The sequence below is a fragment of the Astyanax mexicanus genome, chromosome 18, assembly GCF_023375975.1.
Source record: "Astyanax mexicanus isolate ESR-SI-001 chromosome 18, AstMex3_surface, whole genome shotgun sequence".
Lineage (NCBI taxonomy): Eukaryota > Metazoa > Chordata > Actinopteri > Characiformes > Acestrorhamphidae > Astyanax > Astyanax mexicanus.
In genome coordinates, this window is record NC_064425.1 from 17,529,121 (window position 1) to 17,548,650 (window position 19,530).

The following is a 19,530-nucleotide window of genomic DNA, read 5'->3' on the forward strand; positions in this document are numbered from 1 at the left end:
TTAACTCATAAAACCATCAAACAATCATGAAATATTATCTCTTGATTCACATAATGAGCTTATCTCAGAGGGGTCAAGTTTAACAGTATTTATATTCTACTTATCTGTAAAGCAGCAAAACAAAATATATGGGCAGGTTTCCCAGACGGGGATTAAGACTAATCCTGGGCTACACAGCGTTTTGAATGGAGATTTTTCTATGAAAGGAAAACGTACACCGTATGTCAAACTGTGTGGAGACTGCACCCCCGTCTTATTGGTGAATTTTACCTGCAAAAAAACATTGCAAATAGAATGTGACATTCAGGAGCAGCTGCACATGAGCCTAAGGCCATTGTTCCCAATGCAGAGCATCACCCAGGGTGATATAAAAGCCCTGGGCTGTGCACCAGTGGAACTGTGTGTTCTGTGAAGATATGAAGTTCCATCCAATCAATACTTTTAAGATGACTTGAGATTTGAGATCCAGATCAAGATGTACTTGAACTCACTAACGATCTTGTGGCTAAATGCAGTCAGTTTCACTAAGCATGTTTCGTAAATGGAATCGGAAAGCCTTCACCAAGGGTAGAGACAGTTACTGCAGCAGAGTGGGGATAAACTCACAGTGTAACATTAACCTTGTTTAACATTGAATAAGCAATTGTCCACAAACCATTGGGAAAATATAGTTATCTATGTCCGGGCTTGATCTCTGTCCACTGACCCTACTGTTTCTAATGACTGTTATAGACGTTTAAGGATGTCGTTTCTGACAAAGTGCTGAGGACAGACACATTGCATTTGGCTCAGTTAAATTAAAGCAGACTGTTTTTCTGGAATTGCTGTTCCTGAAGGTGTCTGGCCTGTTGCCCCCATGTATTGAGAACTGTGGGTATGTTGTACAAGAATTGATCACAGATCAATGAGACTGGTGATCAATAAGCCCTGTTGCTCTAGCAGAATGACTCAATGCAAACATGTGGAACTGTTCATTGATTCTGCCTGGCCATGATTTTCCCTTTGCTCCTCTGTCCATTCTCACATAAAATCTGTTGTTTAGTATCTTAGATGTTCTCAGATGTTCTTGGTGTCTAGGCTTATGAGCAAGACAGCATCCAGAGAAGTGCACCCATATTGTATTACTGTAATAAAGCACAGAAACGTCTTTTCTAATGCACCTACTGTGTAGAGAGAGTGCATCAGTATCCATGAGTTATTGAGATCGGGTCGATGTCAGCAGAAAGTGTTGGATTGGATATTGGAGGGGGAAGAAATGAATCCAGACAGTTTCTGTAACAAATCTAAACTAAAAGTGAGCACTATGTAACTGTGTCTACAAGCTTTCCCTCAAGAGTAATGCTTCGGTCATTCATATACTGTATTGTTGTATAGTCTGCCATAATTTACCAGTTATGGTGGAATGTAAAGACAGAGCACAATAATATAAGTTTGTAAAAATTATCCTCACTGAAAATAGAAACGTGGCAAAATGCAATGTTGATGCGGCCATCAACGCATGTATTCCCGCACCAGTGTTTTACCTTTTTTAATGGTGTTGCCACATAACAAACTGGATAGTGTTTTTTTAATGAGTGAACATAAATGTGGTCCACACCTTCAAAATATGTAAAACTGATTTCTCTCTGATTTCTCCCCAGTTCTGCTGGATGTTTCTACGTACAGTTTTGAGAATAAAATGTTTCTACACATTTTAAAATGCCTAAAGTATCATAGAAACATTTGCAATACTTTAACACTTTTTGAGAGAGATTTTAGAGCTTTTAGAGCTATGAAGTGGACATCTCCATTGCCATATACTGTCTCGTTTCAGTCTCTGAAAAGGAAAGCGTACTGTAGGTATCGTACCATCTCTACACTCTGTGTAAAACTGTGTTTGTTACATAAGACACAAAAATGTCCGCCAAGCATAAACCACTTGTGGTTTATCATTATTGTTTTGCAGATGATTCATTATAGGATCTGTGCAGTGCAAAAGCTTCTGGTCAGTATCTAAAACAGTGCCACGACAGATCATAAAAATGAGAACAGAGATCATCACTTCATGTCCTTCAGGAAGCCAAAGGCAACAGAATAATTTTTCAGTTGGCTCCACTTCCACACACACTTTATATGCCCTCAAGACTTGGCACCAATTCTTGGAATAAGTCCTACGAGACCTTACAAGCTATGGTATTTGAGATTTAAGTGAAGGCCAGTTCTTTATTTCCTTTTTTGTAACTTTAGTAGCTTTTGCAGTAACTTTTCCACATTATTCAAAGAACTCTTTCAGTGAGTAAAAAGGATATTTCATAACAGTAAGGTCAGCAGCGTTAATGTGATTGAGCCGGGCACAAAGCCTTCTGGGAATCAATAGTGTAAATGACCCAGGCCTACAGGGAAAAGGGAAGATTTAGGTGTAATTGGGTTTGGGCGTGAAATCTCAGAGTTGCTAAAGCAGTTGTATTTTGGTCCAATCACCATATCTGTCCTCCTCCACTGAGGCATTATTCATCTCATTCGATTGCTGGCTCACTCCCTCTCCATCATTCTTCCTCACTTTGCATCTCTTTACTTTGTTCTAGTTTCTTTTTCCTCTTGCTTTTCTTAAAGATTAAAAAAAAACGTTTCTTTGTCTGTATCACTCAGGCTTTATAGGTTGGGTTCTGGATAAGGATCGAGCCTAATCCTGGAATATACAGCACTGTGAATTTGGGGTGTGCTATATCGTATCGTATGCAATAATATTGGCAGCATGTTTTAATATTGTGAATGATATTATTCACTGAAATATTGTGCCATATCACCCATCTCTAATTATTACATCAGGGTACTAATTTTTTCCTGTTTTTAGCAAAAGAAAAATTCAGACTGTTCTCATTTTCCCATTATTTATGTACTAGAGACAGATCATGACATTCTGGATCATTGACTTCTGTTACAAATCTGACAATATTTTTTAATATCTCATATTGTATGCAATAATACAATTTCAATTTAATTTTGTTGCAGTATCGTATTCATAAAATATATATTTTTTAATTCAGTGTTTTGTCATATCACAAGAGTATCGTTATTACAAAAATACCATGAAATATTGTGATATCATTTTAGTGCCGTATCGCCCACCCCTTCTGTGAATTGAGATTTTTCCATTAAAAGGGAAACAGTATGTAGTCTAGTACTAGGGTTCATTTCTCTCCAGTAAACCAACCCTAGACATACCGTATTTGCATGTGTATGTGTGTGCAGAAGAAGGACATGGAGGTGTTGAGGGGCTACCTGTCCCTGCATCAGACAGCTGAGAACCTCACACTGAAATGGACACCCAACCAGCTGATCAACGGCACCCTGGGGGACTGTGACCTGGAGAAAAGGTAGCTTATAATGAATATACCACTGAACACTGGCAATGGTTTGGCAAATATAGCAGTGTAAACAGTCCATTCACATGATCAAATAATCACTGCCTGATCCCTCTCCCACTCTCGTCCTGGCTGTAGTATTTATTGGGACTACGCGTTGACTGTGCCTTTAAGACAGATCGTCTGCATCCACTGTCACCAGCGGCGTGAGTCTCTCTCCTTTTCACTCTCTCTCCCCTCACTTTCTTTACTATTGACTTTAGTCTACCTGGCCTGTCTGTTTTGTTTATGGCGTCACACTTTCACATCACATTTCAGCTGTTTTGACCCCAATCAATTCAGATTATTTGATATTACTGCTGAGCTTACAGCCTGCAGCAGTGAGGAGAGTTCTCAGAAGGTAAAAAAGAGTGTATTTACAGTGGAAAATGAAAAAGTAGTATATCTGTAGTTCTAGTGATTTGACTGCGTTTGAGTTGCTTTTCCCCAGGCTCTATCTTATCTATTTTCTGCTTTGTTGCCACACACTCCCTCCATGTCTTTACTTTTGAATTATAGCTGGTTAACTGGCAGAAGTACCCCACACCTTTCTTTGGTTTGGAATTAGCATTGAACAGTGCATTCAAAACCATGGGGAGTTGGCTACTGCAAACACTGTATAAAACACCTGAATTGTGGCATATTTACAACATTATAGAATATTCATTTTGTGAAGATATCAGTTCAGAATTTGATCCACTGTATATACACAAATCAGATATAAAGTGATTTCACAGCAGCATTTGGAAGTAGAGACATGAGAGGAGCTATTTTGTTAAGGAGTGGGCTATATAATTAGGCACACACTATAATATGATCATTTTAAAGAAGTTTAATGCCAAATTAACTAAAAACTACTAAATAAAACATTATTCTTCAGTATTACTTAGCAGCACATCTTACCTGAATGGTGTGTCTATATAGTCTGTAGAAACACAAAGAAAACATTGATATGGCATCAGCCAATACTCAGCATTAAAGTGCTTGAAATGGATTGCAACAAAACTGGATCAGGACATCCCTTTATCCCTAGTTTATTGTCATAAAGAGACATTGTTTACAGAGAGATTCTTTAATGTCTGACAAAAAGCATTTTTTAAAATGTGTATCACCAATTATACTCACCATTAACTTTATTCTCTGTACACTTAACGTGTAGTTCCATTCAGCAGCCACTTTATGAGTACCATCTTTTTTAGCTCCTCTATATAGGTGATTATTTCAGAGTGTACTGTGTTTGTTCCCATGCTATGAGTGTACAAGTCAAACAGTGCTGCTTATGATTAAAGTGCCTACTACCCAAAAACAGCAAGGTGGAGCGGCCAGTTTCTAATAAACTGCTTGGTGAATCAGTGATTTCCAAGCAATTTTCAGACTCCTGTTTCTGTTACATGCTTGTCTCTCAGCGGACTGTGGTGGTACTCTAGTGTTGGTGAGTCAGGATGGCATCCAACGGCCGCCCCTGCACTTCCCTCCAGGGGGCCACCTGCTGGCCTTCTTGTCCTGTTTGGAGACAGGGCTGTTGCCCCGGGGGCAACTGGAGCCCCCACTCTGGTCCCAGAAAGGCAAGGTGAGTGGTTTTCTGGTTGGTTTTCAGTTTTGTATTTGCCATGTATTTGAGTAAGGGCAGTGTGTTGAGTTCTGTAAAATATTGACCCTGTTTATACCTGGTATAAGTATCAAGAGTAAAGTATATATGGTTAAAAAATAATTGGAAGAGCTCTTATCATACATCTTTTATGTGTGGATGAGTATAAATCTCATTTACATAATCCTGGGAACCCACTTACAAGCAAAACAGCAACAGATATCATAACATTAACAGCTCCTCTATACACTGTTTTTTTTGTTATTGGATGTTCAGCATTGCAAAGAGAAAACAACAGCAAGTCAAGCTCTATTTGATTAGCTAATGCTAATCAGGGTTTCTCTCCCAAGTGCACTCTTTATCCAGCTAATTGATTCCTCGTGTTGGACACCCACCGCCAGTTCCTTCTGTTCTGCCGTGTTCTAGCTGTCTGCACTTACAGATGCGACCTGTTCCATTCTGAGTAATGTTTCAAATGAATTGAAAAGTTCAGGAGATTAAAAGGAGGAACACTGTCTTCTGTTGTAATCTTTGTGTGTTTGTGTGTGTGTGTGTGTGTGTGTGGCAGGGTAAAGTCTTCCCTAAGCTGAGGAAGAGGAACAGCACAGCCCGCTTGGTGGATCAGGATGGTGAAGGGGAGGAGCCTGTTGCTGCAGACTACGTTTTCCGCATTGTTTACCCAGGGCACCGCCACGACTCCAGTGAGTTATCTCTGATATCCCTCTCTACCTCCTCCTCTCGCCCACCCACTCATCCATCCACTCATTCGTCCATCTCTCTGACCGGAGGCTGCGGCTGTCGCCTCTCCGGATGGCTGGACGCAACACCAGATCAGTCACGGACTACGGGTTCCTGTTGATTTTTTTATGTTCTTCCCTGGAATATGACAGCTGTCGTGGAGGCTGAAACATATCTGTTAAGACGCACCCATCAGGTCACAAACATGGCATAAAAGAAATGATGGGTTTCTGTACTTATTTGTGTGTGTGTGTGTGTGTGTGTGTGTGTGTGTGTCTGTGTGTGTGTCTGAGTGTGTTTACAAACCAGTGCCTTGCAAAAGATTGGAGACACCCAGTAGGAAAACAAAATTTATTTATAATTAACTATATCTGTAGATGAAAATGGGCCCTGGTCACTTTAAAGAAAGGTAACCATGGACAATAGGTTCTCTTGTGAATGTGGTAAATCTGGTGTGCGTTCTACTTGCTACAGATCCCTCCTTCAGACACTGTCTGCTGGCTAATCCTACTGGGTACTGTCTGAGGTTCTCTTAAACAAAAATGACCGAAATAGCGTTTCCTCACCTAATTAAGTGGGTGCGGATACTATGCAGGTTTCCTTATTCCTATATCCAAACGGCTTATAAAAGCAAATGATTCCTTACACCAAACTCTTCCAACTGGTTCACACAAAACAGATGGAGTGTTTATAGGGGCAGTCGAGATTCAAGTCGACATATAAAAGCCTGTAAAAACGTGAAAGTGGCTGCAAAGATAAACTCTGCTATATTAAGAGAAGGATTACTATAGCTATACATTAAAGAGATTATTCATGATTTTTTTTAAACAAAAGCCTTACTGAAGTACCAGTACAACAATCTAACACTTGAGCTTTTAGTTACGATTAATTTAGTTTCAGGGCCATACTGTACTTTACTTATTGTAAAATGTTAAAGAAAACCTTCTCATTGTTATTAATACATAATTCTTAAGCTGGGAGTCCTCAAACTTTTGAGTACCAGTATATATGTGTGTGTGTGTGTTTGTTTGGTGTGGTGTCAGTGTGGAGGAGGGTGCTAAACTTTGTATTTTTCTTATTGCCCGAGCAGTTACTATAAACTACCACCACACTACGGGCAGTCGTGCGCCCTCTCTGGACGACGATGAGGAGGAGGAAGATAGACTTCACGCAATGATCTCAATGATCTGCTCACGGAACCTCACAGACCCTAATGTCATGAAAGGTTTTTATCACGAGTGCCCCTTCTCCCTCCCCCTCCCCCTCCCCTACAACCTGTTCGCCCTTCCTTCCCACCTTCCCCTTCCCTCCGTTCCCTCCCGTCATGCCTTTTTTTCCATGCTTCCTGATGCTTGCCTGCCCCCCACCCGCCCAGTCCTCCAAAACCCCAAGCCCAACAGTGCAGATGTCAGCAGGTCAGGACGCCGTTCAGGCCGCTGGACGTCCACCCAGCTCTTTATACCAGAGCTGTGTGTCATTGGCCGAGCCTGTATGCATGTTGCCATGGTAACGTCTGTGCCAAGAACAAAAGCTAGGTCAAGTGATGAGCCCCAGCGCGCGATCCTCTCCAACACTTCCCGTCACAGCAGAGAGAGAGAGAGAGAGAGAAAGGTGGAGAAAGCACGAGAAAGAGAAATGGAGAGACAGAAGGAGATGATGAGTAAATAATTCTCTCCTTAAAAAGGGATTCCTCATTGTTTTTTTAGTGAAGGCAGTGGAGCTATATAAAAACTCAAAGAATCATATGGATGCTTGAATGGCTCTTTTCCTGCTTAATTGGTGGAAAAGCTTTTGTAGATGGTTCAAATTTGAACCTTTTCAAAAATGGTTCTATATAGCATAGATAGATGTCAAATATCCTTTTTTATTACAGTATAGAACTAGAGAATCACCGAAATAAAACTTCTGTCAGACAATTTATTAGCCTTGATCATTAAACAACTCAGCAGTGCTATTTTATTCATAATTGTACTACAGGTGCTGGTCAACGAATTAGAATAATTTGAAATAGTGCAATCATGAAATTCTTTGAATGCATTTTTTGTGCAGAAAGCAAATCAGGTGTTCACCGCACCTGTCCTACTCGTTAGACTAATCACAGAACTCGTTACCTGGAAAAAAATTTGCTCAGCTGAGCTTTCCAAAAGGCCCATTTAGGCCATTTAACTGTGACACTGTTGTTTTATGGAATTAGAATAATGGAGAAACCGTTTCATTGAATTAGAATAATTTTTATTATAATTACAATCATCACTTTCTCAGTATTTTGTGGCTGCCCCCTTGGCTTGTATGACTGCCTGAAGTCTCCGCGGCATCGATTTGTCCAGCTTGTCGCAAGTTTCCGCACTCACAGCTTCCCAGGCAGTGGCGATGTTCTGCTTCAGTTGGTCCAGCGTAGTAGGCTTTCTGTCACAAATTTTCCGCTTGACGATGGCCCAAATGTTTTCAATGACATTGAGGTCAGGCGAGTTGGCCGGCCATGCCAAAACTTCAAGCTGTTTTTTAGTGAACCAATCTTTGGTCGACTTTGCCGCATGAGCCGGTGCAAGATCCTGTTGAAATATGAAGTCTTCTTCGCCGAACTGTTCCTCAACAGTCGGAATCAGGAACGTTTCCAGAACATCTTGATATACGGCAGCATTGACAGTCTTCTTGAGGAAGCAGAGTTTCCCTACACCTCGAGCGGACATGCATCCCCAGACCATAACGCTCTGGGGAAACTTGACGGATCTTTTCACGCACTCGTGGTTGTAGGTTTCGCCACCACGACGCCAGACACGAGGACCTTGGTCACCGAAGGAGATGCAGAAGCGTGATTCGTCACTGAAGACCACTTTCTGCCAGTCTTCAGCAGTCCACTCGCCGTGTTCTTTGGCCCACTTCAGCCGTTTCTCCATTTGTTTCTTGTTCAGCATCGGTTTTACTGCTGGAACGCGAGATTTGAAGCCGAGTTGGCGCAGATGACGGTAAGTGGTTGATCTGGAGACGTCAGCGCCGGTCTGCTTGTTCCACAAGTCGGTGAGCTCGGAAGTGGACTTGAACCGGTTGCTGACTGCGATCTTTCTCAGCTGCTTGTTGTCGCGAGCAGAAGTTTTTTGGACGCCGGAACAGTTGGTGCGCTTGCTGCAGTTTTTCTTGAGAGCTTTGCAGACGGAAGACTGGCTGATGCCGAGCTGCTCAGCAATTTTAGTTTGGGTCAAGCCTTGTTGGCGAAGGGCTTGAATTTGAGCCACTATTCCGGTTGAGAGGTCACGCTGCTTACCCATGATTGATTTTACAACTTAGAAATTCTACTCAACCCTGACTTTATACTGCACAGTGAACACTCTTCACAGAAAACAAAAATTCGAGCATTTATTCTAATTCAATGAAACGGTTTCTCCATTATTCTAATTCAATAAAACAACAGTGTCACAGTTAAATGGCCTAAATGGGCCTTTTGGAAAGCTCAGCTGAGCAAATTTTTTTCCAGGTAACGAGTTCTGTGATTAGTCTAACGAGTAGGACAGGTGCGGTGAACACCTGATTTGCTTTCTGCACAAAAAATGCATTCAAAGAATTTCATGATTGCACTATTTCAAATTATTCTAATTCGTTGACCAGCACCTGTACAAAAGTGCTACTTAAGCAACATTTGAGAGAAATTTACACAGAGAGTTTTAAGTCATTTCGCATATTCAAACTTTTTTCGGTTGCCAATTATTCAGTACTACTCTTGGTTGCCAATCAGCAATGCTGCCTTATTCACACATTTTGCTAGCTAGCTACCACAACAGTACAATTTTAGTCATACATGTATCTCAACAATGCTATTCTAATTATAATTGTAACCTCAGCAGTGCTACTCAATTCCCATGTGAATGACATACACACAGAAGGGCAGCCTGTCTTTTAGTAAATAAACAAATGCTAAAGCTAGCTAAGTTAACCTACCTCAGCTAGCTAATGATACTGTTATTGCCCTGTGCAGTTCTATCATTTATCCAGTATGTGCAGAGATAGGAAACTCCTGTCAATTTGATTGAAAGTGATGCTGAATGTGAAAGAGGGTAAAAATGAACTTAAACCTATCGTTTGTTGCACGACTGCTACCTTGCTAACCCCTTCGATGTAGCCAGCTATAAAGCGACACCACCGGGGGGCAGAGGAGGAGGTGTTAGAGTGTGGGCCTGCCACTGCTACTGAAAAAATATGACTTAAAATAAATGAGTCATTGTTCAGGATAAATTATCACTTATCTGGCTAAACAACAAAAGTCCTTTTTTGTATTTTAGACTGAATCATTTCACTTGCCGGATACTTTGTGCATCCCTGTGTAAAACATTTTAGAAGACACATGTTTAGAAGACATTTGGGAGTCTCTCTAAGATGCATTTGACAACCAATAACTAAAAAAACATATGTGTGGACAGAGCATAGATGAGTTAACTTATACTTCCATACACCAGTTATCTAAATGGTATAAAATGAGCGCTTCAATTGAAAAATCATATATCAACCCTTTCTCTCTTTTGGGAGAATCAGTTATTTTTTGGGGGGAATTTAGACTTGAACTCTATTAGACTGAAAAACTGATTTCTCCAGGAATATATGATATATTTTTTTATGTTGTAAGGGCTCAAATAGTAAAGGTCCAGGAAAGCAACACCACCGGGGTGCAGAAGAGGAGGTGGTGGAGTGTGGGCCTGCCACTGCTACTGAAAAAAAATGACTTAAAATAAATGAGTCATGGTTCAGGATAAATGATCACTTATCTGGCTAAACAACAAAATTCCTTTTTTTTTGTATTTTAGACTGAATCATTTCAGTTGCCGGATACTTTGTGCATCCCTGTGTAAAACATTTTGTGCTTTCTGGTTGCCTTATAGAGCCCATGTTCTGTATCAGATGCAGTGTAATGTACTCCTCATCTCTTAAATTGGATGATTCACGTTCCCACGCATTGTCCTGTGCTCGGCACATTCGTAGTTTTTTTGTCTGGTAGGAGCAAAAGAATGGAAGCCATTATTTTCATAAACCTAGTTGAATAGTCTGGGAAGTCAGGATGTGTGTGAGTGTGTGTGTGTTTGTGAGATAGAAAGAGATCAGTGCCACATCTCTTCCCCCTGACTCACCCCCCTCACTGTCGTCACTCTTTCCCCTGCACTCCTCCGTTGCTGGGGGTTACCTGCATTAGCCCATCTTGCTGGCAGTGCTGTCATCACACTGCCACGCTGACAGACTACTCAACTCCCTCTTTAGGCTTGGGTGATAAAGCAATAATGATTATTATTACAATTAAAATGATTATAATTTCCCAATATCAATAATGTGCATTTGACCCATTTTCGATGAAGTAATTATGCCATGCTGTTCCTCTGATATAAGCAGGACAAACAGTAAACGGTTGATCTGTCCATGCTCTGACCACAAATCTGAACTTCAGTCTCCACATTATTTAAGGAACTGTCAAAAATAAACTAATTTTATATGTAGGCACTTCATTCAGTAGCATTCCACACATTTTCATTTAGAGATAGGTCTAAGCAGCTGGCCATGGCAAAGCACCTGTGTCTTTAGGGCAAGCTTCAAGGCAAGACACACCATGAAACCACACGTTCTGGACGTTTGCATGTGACAACAAACATATTTATTAGTCGTCTTCATCAAGCTACCACTGTTTAGCCTAACAAATCTAATCTTTCCAAATCTACATCACTTCAGAGAGGGGTCTGAGGTACATTTGAGCCAAAGTTTAAACTAGGGTTGGACAGTATCCACTTTTTACATAGTGTCATACTGTGCCAAAATGTTGCCATGGTATATGCTATCAGTGCATATAACTGCACAAGCCCAGCTAAATGGGGCTCAAATCTCACATGTTTAGAAGATGAAGATGCATTCGACAACTGATAACTAAAAAAACATACGTGTGGACAGAGCATAGATGAGTTAACTTATACTTCCGTACACCAGATATCTAAATGGTATAAAATGAGCTCTTCTATTGAAAAATCATATATCAACCCTTTCTCTCTTTTGGGAGAATCAGTTATTCTTTTTTGGGGATTTAGACTTGAACTCTGTTAGACTGATGAACTGATTTCTCCAGTAATATATGATATGTTTTTTTGTTGTTGGAAGGGCTCAAATAATAAAGGTCCTGGAAAATAATGTCTATTTGTCTAGATTTGAACATTTTCCATATTCTAAAACTTTTAGAAGAATGTATAAATATGATTATGCGATTATCAAAATGATATAGGGAAATGTCCTCTGCTCCTTTTTCTCTCACTCTTTACTCACACATGGACCTAATGCATTTAGCTCCATTTATATCAATCACAAAATTGTGAAGAACAGGCCAGAAATGTCACTCGATAGGGCAAGATCTGGCAAGATCCTCTCTTTCTTTCTCTCTCGCTGTCTCTCTCTCTCTCCCCTCCACTCTGCACTGTTGGGCAGGCAGCGAAGCTTCCAATGATTTGCTCTGTTTTTCTTTTGGTTGACCTGATCAAGTCCTTAAGAAAATCAGCCACTTCATTTTTTGGGTTTCGCCTCTTCATTTAATTTCATTGCAACATGCTTGATGACTTTGCATGGGAAATGTGCACCTATGAGTATCTTTTCTTTTAGTTTTTTTCTTGGTTATTTGTTTCAGTTTTGGATCGAATGTGCACTTCTGCTTCTTTGTCAAGACTGTGTCTACCCTTCTTCTATAACTTCTCTTTCTTTCTTTTTTTTTCGTGTTTTATTTTAGTTGGATTTTGATTGAGTTCATGGTTTTGTTTCTTGTTTTCCTCCCTCCTTGTGTTCAGCCGGTTTTCTGCAATGCTGTTCACTGTAATTCTTCACTAACTGCGGTCACCTTTCATTACGACAGTCAGGTCTTGTGGGGTTCTGGCGTGGTAGACATGGGAATCATTCCGTGAACGTGTCGCCTATTTGAACATTTTAAAGGCTTTTAAATTCCCGTAGCCCACAAGAGACCCACCGGCAGCGAAATTTCTGACGCGTTCTCCCTCCTTTTTTTGTTATTTCTTTTGTTTGAAAGTTTATTTGTATTTTTGTTTTTTTTTGTGGCCCAAAGGGAAGCAGTTATCTATAGCAGGTCACCAGCTCGGGCCTGAAGAATTAAGGTGAAGAGCATTCGCTCACTTTGTACTCTGTTTGGTTGATTTAAATACGTTCACATTTGATGACATGAATTTCTTCCCTCTATTTTTTGTTTCTTTTTTGTTTTTCTTGTTTTATTTTGTTTACGGTTTGTTGTCGTCCTCCTCCTCTTCTCTGCCCTGTTGTTTGGTTGGTTGGATGCATCCAGCATGGTGGGAGCAGTGGCTGTATGTCTCCTCTCTTCTTCTCCTAGCTGTCTGAATGCCTGGCTCTGTCCGTGCGGTGGCACGCTGTGATTGGCAGGTCTTCTGGCATGGCCCCTTCCCCTTGCATCGTTCATACCTTTTTATTTTTTTTCCTTTTATTTTCTGTTTCTTCACAGATGCATGCTAACCTCAGGGCTCCTTTTATCTCCCCTCAGGATCTCAAACCATGAGCTGTAAATGCTTACCTCTGATTTGGAATCTCTACCTTAATTGATCGGATGGTTGAGCTGAGAGGCCTGCTCTGATTAGATAACTATATCAGAATTAAGTATCAGAATCAGTTAATCAGTATCTAAAAAAAATAGTTACAAATAGCTAATATAAAGATATCTAAATGTGTTGCTGCCACCATAGTTCCTTTCTTTTAATTCATTTTCTGCATTAACCCTCTGTAAAAAAACTAAAATAGCTCACACAGAATGTGAGCAAATGTCGTCTGCAGTTCTTTAAAATATGTGCCAAAAAATATAAAAAAATTAAAAAGATAAGAAAGCAAACAGACCTGAACTGATGACACATACATACTGAAACACAATGGAATTGTGGAGGAGCAGACTTCAAATGAAGGTTACTGGGACAGGTTTCTTGTCGCTTATTCATCTCTCTCTCTCTCTCTCTCTCTCTCTCTCTCTCTCTCTCTCTCTCTCTCTCTCTCTCTCTCTCTCTCTCTCTCTCTCTCTCTCTCTCTCTCTCTCTCTCTCTCTCTCTCTCTCTCTCTCTCTCTCTCTCTCTCTCTCTCTCTCTCTCTCCTCCTGTTCTTAGACCACGGGGACATGATGGAGATGCAGGCTTTCGGAGGCAGTCCGTCGTCATGGCAGCAGGCCGAGTGCACCAGTCACGTGTCCTCGTGCCTCTCCTGCTCCACTGGGGGCAGCAACAACGCCTCTGTGGAGCTTCCTCCAGGCTGCACCTGCATGCACGACCGGTGAGGGAGCTCTACTCACCTCAGTGTACAGCAGGGGGTCTTAGTACCTACCTTTTAAATCTTCCCTGTGCTGATTTAGGATGCACTGATCTGGTAAAGAAAAAACAAAACCATCCCCACTGGTTTGTATCAGTGAGATTTGTTGTCATATAATTTTGAAATGATTCTGTTTACCGTATATTAGTGCTGCCAACATTATTTTGTGGTAACTCAAATAAAATCGCTGATTATAATGTAAACAACTGGTAAAGGTGAATGAACAGTTAGTCAATGTTTTAAAGGAAACATGTGACAATTATTCTTTTTAACCAATTGACAACCCAATTTTTTATTCAAATCTTGGATCTATAGGCCCCATCTGCAGTGACCTCCCATCCACACCAATTTGTCATTTTTGTCACTTTTTTGTATGTTTTATATACTGTTCTCATTGTTGAGTACAGGGAAACAGGTGTGCATAACGTATAGGGGTGTAGGTGTCTTGGACACACCTGTGACAATGCACTGCCAAGATAGCAACGAAAGTCTGACTGTTAAAGTCTGTCTAGGTTTATTTCAATCAGCGCACCTGTGTTTTCCATTGTAAAAATAGCAATACGCCAGAAATTTACCTGAACACACCTCACCTTCAGACCACCACACCCGTCAATGTAGTTATATTCACAAGCGCTGTTGCTATTTAAACAATGCAGGCACAAAGGGTGTAAGATAGCAATAAGCATGGCGACGTGCCTTGCACACTACTGGACTCTCTTTTTTTCTCCCTGTGTCCAGAATTCCCCTGAAAATGCTGTGCCATAATATGAAGAGGCAGATAGTCTCCAGAGCCTTCTATGGGTGTAAGTTGAGCTTGTGTTCTAGAAAAAGCTCTGTGTTCAATTCAGACTATCAGCACACTAAAAATAATCGTCCTTCACTTTAGGGCTGGCTTACTGTCGGCATCTGTCCACCGTGAGAACACATCTGTCAGCGCTGGTCAACCACAACATCGTCCCGCCAGACAAACCGTGCGAAGCCTCTGGAGGACTCAGCAAAGACGTCTGGAGCAAGTACCAAAAAGACTGCAAGGTTAGTGTGGACTTTTTGTCCAGCAGAGGGCAGCAGTGTGTTTAATAAGATATTGCTTATTGCTGGGGATTCTTAAAACACATTTAAATTACACTTACATTAACCTTCTTATCCAATTCTTTATTTCATTTATTTTCAACATTGTAGAATGTTATGCTCCTCCCCTTTTGTCTAGGGGTGAGGAGGAGTAACAAAATTGCATGTAATGGAGGAGAAAGCAGTAGGACAACATTTGGTGGCAAAAAGATTTCATTTATTACAAACGTGAAGGTGCAAATACAGAAAAAAAAAGATGTAAAGATGTAAATAAATAAACTGCAGCTAAATAGAATCAACCAAATCAAAACTAGAAAGTATATTTTAAACAGAAAATAAATCAACTAAGATTTTAATGTCTAAAGGAGAGAGAGAGAGAGAAAGAGAGGGAGAGAGAGGCAAAAGAAAACACAAGCCCACGTAACATAGATTAATATTAAATACAAGAAAACAATTAAAGGACATATATGGAATTATGTATTAAACAAAAAAGTGTAACCCACCTGAGATGGTGATTTGGGATGAGAATCTAAATTATAAAAGTATATTAATAAAAGTAAAACATTAATAATAAATGGTAATATAACCTAAAACATACTTAAGTGTCAGCGAAAATCAATGTAAAAAGATGTGCAAGGAATTCTAAGAATTTAGGATCAACAATTCAGATCATTATACTATTATAAAAATAAAGAAATAATATATGTATGGTTCTGTCTTTTCATTTTTTATTTGCTTTTGTCTGTACAGAACTATAAGGAGCTGGAGCTGCTGCGACTGGTTTATTATGGCGGGGTGGAGCATGAAATCAGGAAGGAGGTGTGGCCCTTTTTACTGGGTCATTATAAGTTCGGCATGGGCAAAAAAGACATGGAACAGGTAAAGCAGATCCTTTATCATAAGTCAGTGACAGTGATGAAGGAGGAGGATGTTGAGGTGTTTCTGTGAGCAGGTAAGCAGGTGTGTTCTGTCTGCAGATTGACGAGAAGATCGCAGCCCGATACAAACAAGTGATGCGGGAATGGAAGGCCTGCGAGGTCATCGTTAAACAGCGGGAGAAGGAGATGCAATCAGCTATTTTCGCCAAGCTGTCATCGGGGAGCAGCATCGACAGTCACGTGATGAGGCTCATCCACCGAGACTCCACCCTCAGCAATGAGGTGGGCTTCACAATGAGGAGTCAGGTTTAAATACTTTGTGTTGTGGTTAGTCTGTTTTAGCTGTATTTTACAGGAATTTGACATTTCATCTCAGTAACAACCAATCAATTGGCATGCAAATGCATATTATTATATCATAACTGCCACTGTAAGGTACTTGTTTGGATACATAATAAACTAATATTAAATAGGTAAACAAACTAAAATATCTACATTTCTGAGCTGTGAGCTGAGTAGTGTAACTGTGTTCTCTGGAATGACAGGGATGAGGAGATCAAATCCTTACTGCAATATTGTAAAATCTTATTTAAAACCATTCCCTGGAAAGTAGAGACAGTTACTCCAAAGGCTGAATGAACTCTGTTTTTAATAACTTTAATTCTGAAAATAAATAAATAAATAAATAAATAAATAATGTCCCGATGTCCCAATACTTTTGTCCAAACACTGTAGGGAATGTGCATGGGCTGAAACTCTCCACAGCTGGCTAGTGCTGCTAACTGGCTGGCTATGCTGCTAAACGCGGCTAGCCCTTACCTTTGGACAAAATACTGGAATCCTAAGCTTAAAATAAATAAAAGGAAGCGCTTTACTCACCCAAATAACGGGTTTCAGGAGAGAAATCTGTGTAGATAAATATCCAGTCCTCGTTTTACTTTAGAAAATGTTATTTATTATGTATTGCAGTTTTGTTTACAGGTGCTTCCCCCAGCTTCTCTATTAGAAGGGAAACATGGTGACACCCTTGTTAACTTCGATGTAGACATTCTTAGTAGTTTCCAGAAAATGTTCATTGAGAGTCCACCTTATAATCTGGTTCGCCTTATAGTCCAAACAATACGGTAACCTGTTTTTCCCTCATAATTTCTATCCCCGTCCCTCTCTCAGGTGTTCATGTCAGTGGATGAGCCTGATGGGGCAGGACAAGACATCCCCCACGGCAGAGATAATAACCCTACTATAAGCACAGTGGTCAATCCAGCAGCTCTGGCCCCAGACGATCGACCTCTTGTTGAGTTTGACTCTCCAGACTCGGGCCTCCCCTCCTCCAGGAATTACTCTGTAGCTTCGGGACACTCTCAGATCCTGTCCAGTATTGAAGATGGGCAGAGCATGGAGGAGGAGCCAGATGATGTGACACCCAGGGGAGAGCAGAGCGGGCGGGAATCGCTGAGCGAGGACAGGCTGTGCAGTCAGCTAGACCAGCTGGTGACCGACAGCCAGGGCATTACGCCGTCCTTCTCCTCATACACGGTATTCTTTTTTTTTCATGCATATTTTTCTTCTACAAAAGTAAAAAAAAAAAAAAAAAAAATTATGCAATTTTCCATGGGGAGATACGTGTGGGAGTGTGTTTCACAGCTGCAGGGGCCAACAGGGTGTTCCCATTGGTCTCTGACCAGTCTCTGAGATGACTGGTCCTATGTGAGGGGTTTCCTCTCGGAAACTAAAATTTCCTCCTTCCTCCCAAAACCACGCTGGGTGTGAATAAAAGAATGAAAATATAAGAGACCACTAAAAAAATTATGAGTTTCTTTGATTTTACCAAATTGCATTTTACCAAATTGCATTTTTTTTACCATACTTGCATTTTAGCATCTCATCCACATGAAAACAGGTTATACTAGTTTTTTTAACATAAATATTATTAATGGCTTGTTTAGAATTAAAATCTGTAATTTTGTAACTTGCATAGTACACTCTTTAAAAAAAAAGAGAGACTGTCTAAGACACGCAAGACTGAAAGTCTGAGAACTACTGAATATTTCTAAAGATTTATGGATTCTTGCACCACTAATGAGAGATTCACACTGTTTCTGTGCAGATCGAGCTGCTGGATACAGTGGCTCTAAACTTGCACAGAATAGACAAAGATGTTGCACGCTGCGACCGCAACTACTACTACTTCACCACCTGCAACCTGGAGAAACTGCGTAACATCATGTGCAGGTCAGTCCGCCTTAGATCTATGCTTTTTTCTTACAGTTGTTCTCACTGTACATTGTGTTTTAGGTGAATGACTGCTCTGGCCACAGCCTCTCCTCTCTAGTAATTTCTTTTTGTCTCAATTCTTTCTTCTTCTGGGTTTCAGTTATGTGTGGGAGCACCTAGAAGTGGGATATGTGCAGGGAATGTGTGACCTTCTAGCCCCTCTGATGGTCATCTTGGATGATGGTAAGAATTATATTTTGCTATATTTTGATAATGTTAACATTAATTCCGTTATGTAGACACTATTATACTACTTCCCCACTATACAGTGGGAAAGTAAATTCCAGTCGGTGGTGTTATCCACTGGGCTGTTCCATTTGTTTAAATGCTGGCTTTAATTACAATTTTTTAGGTAAAGAAAAAAACATGTACTTCAATTTTCTGACCATGTAATGTGCTTTTTGAATATGAAAACAAAAAACTTTGTAGGATATTGAGAACAGAACATCTCTTTTAGGGCTAAGTAAAATACATCTTCAGTTTAACTGCCTTATAAGTGCTTATTTAGGCTCATACTTCTCTATCAATTAAAATCTGAAATGAATGAAGAAATGGGTCTTTAACATCAAGCTTAACAGCATGTCTAGATCTTAATGTAGTTTTTTAATGCCGGCTTGGAATGAAATTCTGTCAAGCTTCCTCTTATTTTAGATCTCAGTACAGGGCAGATTATACTTAAATAGCCTTGAAGGATTGCATCATCTTGAAACAGGCTAATTTTAGTCCCTTTCACTGACGTCTTCATGCTTTGTGTTCTCTCTCTCTCACTCTCTCTCTCTTTCTCTCAGAGTGCCTCGCCTACAGCTGTTTCACCCAGTTAATGAGAAGGATGAGTCAGAACTTCCCCAATGGAGGAGCCATGGACACTCACTTTGCCAATATGAGGTCCTTGATACAGGTAATGTTTCATGAACGTCTCACTAAGGCCTCGCCATCCGGCTAAGCACCTGGTTGTTCCTCCTCAGGTGCTTACTGTGACAGTACAGAAGGTGTTATTAATAAGTAAGTCCCCATTCACTGCTTTTTCAGATCCTTGACTCAGAGCTGTTTGAGCTGATGCACCAGAACGGAGATTACACACACTTCTACTTCTGCTACCGCTGGTTCCTGCTGGACTTCAAGAGAGGTACAGAGTGGTAACACTGTCTGGGTTTCTATTCAAAAGTTTCATTTTGAAATTTCAGAAGAAAAATATGTTTCCATCCACTACATTTAAGCCAACTTTGCCAACTTGTTTGAAATACAGCGTAGTGGCAAAATTTTGGTGTAAGCATAACAA

General features: G+C 40.4%; 1 protein-coding gene across 2 annotated transcripts in view; it reads left to right on the forward strand.

The window, feature by feature from the left end:
* sgsm2 (small G protein signaling modulator 2) overlaps positions 1 to 19,530 on the forward strand; it is a 72,313-nt gene that overhangs the window by 47,733 nt on the left and 5,050 nt on the right. The window contains exons 8-22 of one of the 2 annotated variants that reach the window (XM_022668836.2): positions 3,232 to 3,356; positions 3,483 to 3,550; positions 4,790 to 4,953; positions 5,540 to 5,672; positions 6,800 to 6,934; positions 13,833 to 13,995; positions 14,770 to 14,834; positions 14,918 to 15,063; positions 15,850 to 15,978; positions 16,077 to 16,259; positions 17,148 to 17,513; positions 18,085 to 18,209; positions 18,352 to 18,434; positions 19,040 to 19,149; positions 19,281 to 19,377. In XM_022668836.2, coding sequence (XP_022524557.1) covers positions 3,232 to 3,356; positions 3,483 to 3,550; positions 4,790 to 4,953; positions 5,540 to 5,672; positions 6,800 to 6,934; positions 13,833 to 13,995; positions 14,770 to 14,834; positions 14,918 to 15,063; positions 15,850 to 15,978; positions 16,077 to 16,259; positions 17,148 to 17,513; positions 18,085 to 18,209; positions 18,352 to 18,434; positions 19,040 to 19,149; positions 19,281 to 19,377 — 2,092 coding nt within the window. The remainder of the gene's footprint in view (positions 1 to 3,231; positions 3,357 to 3,482; positions 3,551 to 4,789; positions 4,954 to 5,539; positions 5,673 to 6,799; positions 6,935 to 13,832; positions 13,996 to 14,769; positions 14,835 to 14,917; positions 15,064 to 15,849; positions 15,979 to 16,076; positions 16,260 to 17,147; positions 17,514 to 18,084; positions 18,210 to 18,351; positions 18,435 to 19,039; positions 19,150 to 19,280; positions 19,378 to 19,530) is intronic. The other variant, XM_022668837.2, reaches the window with a different exon arrangement.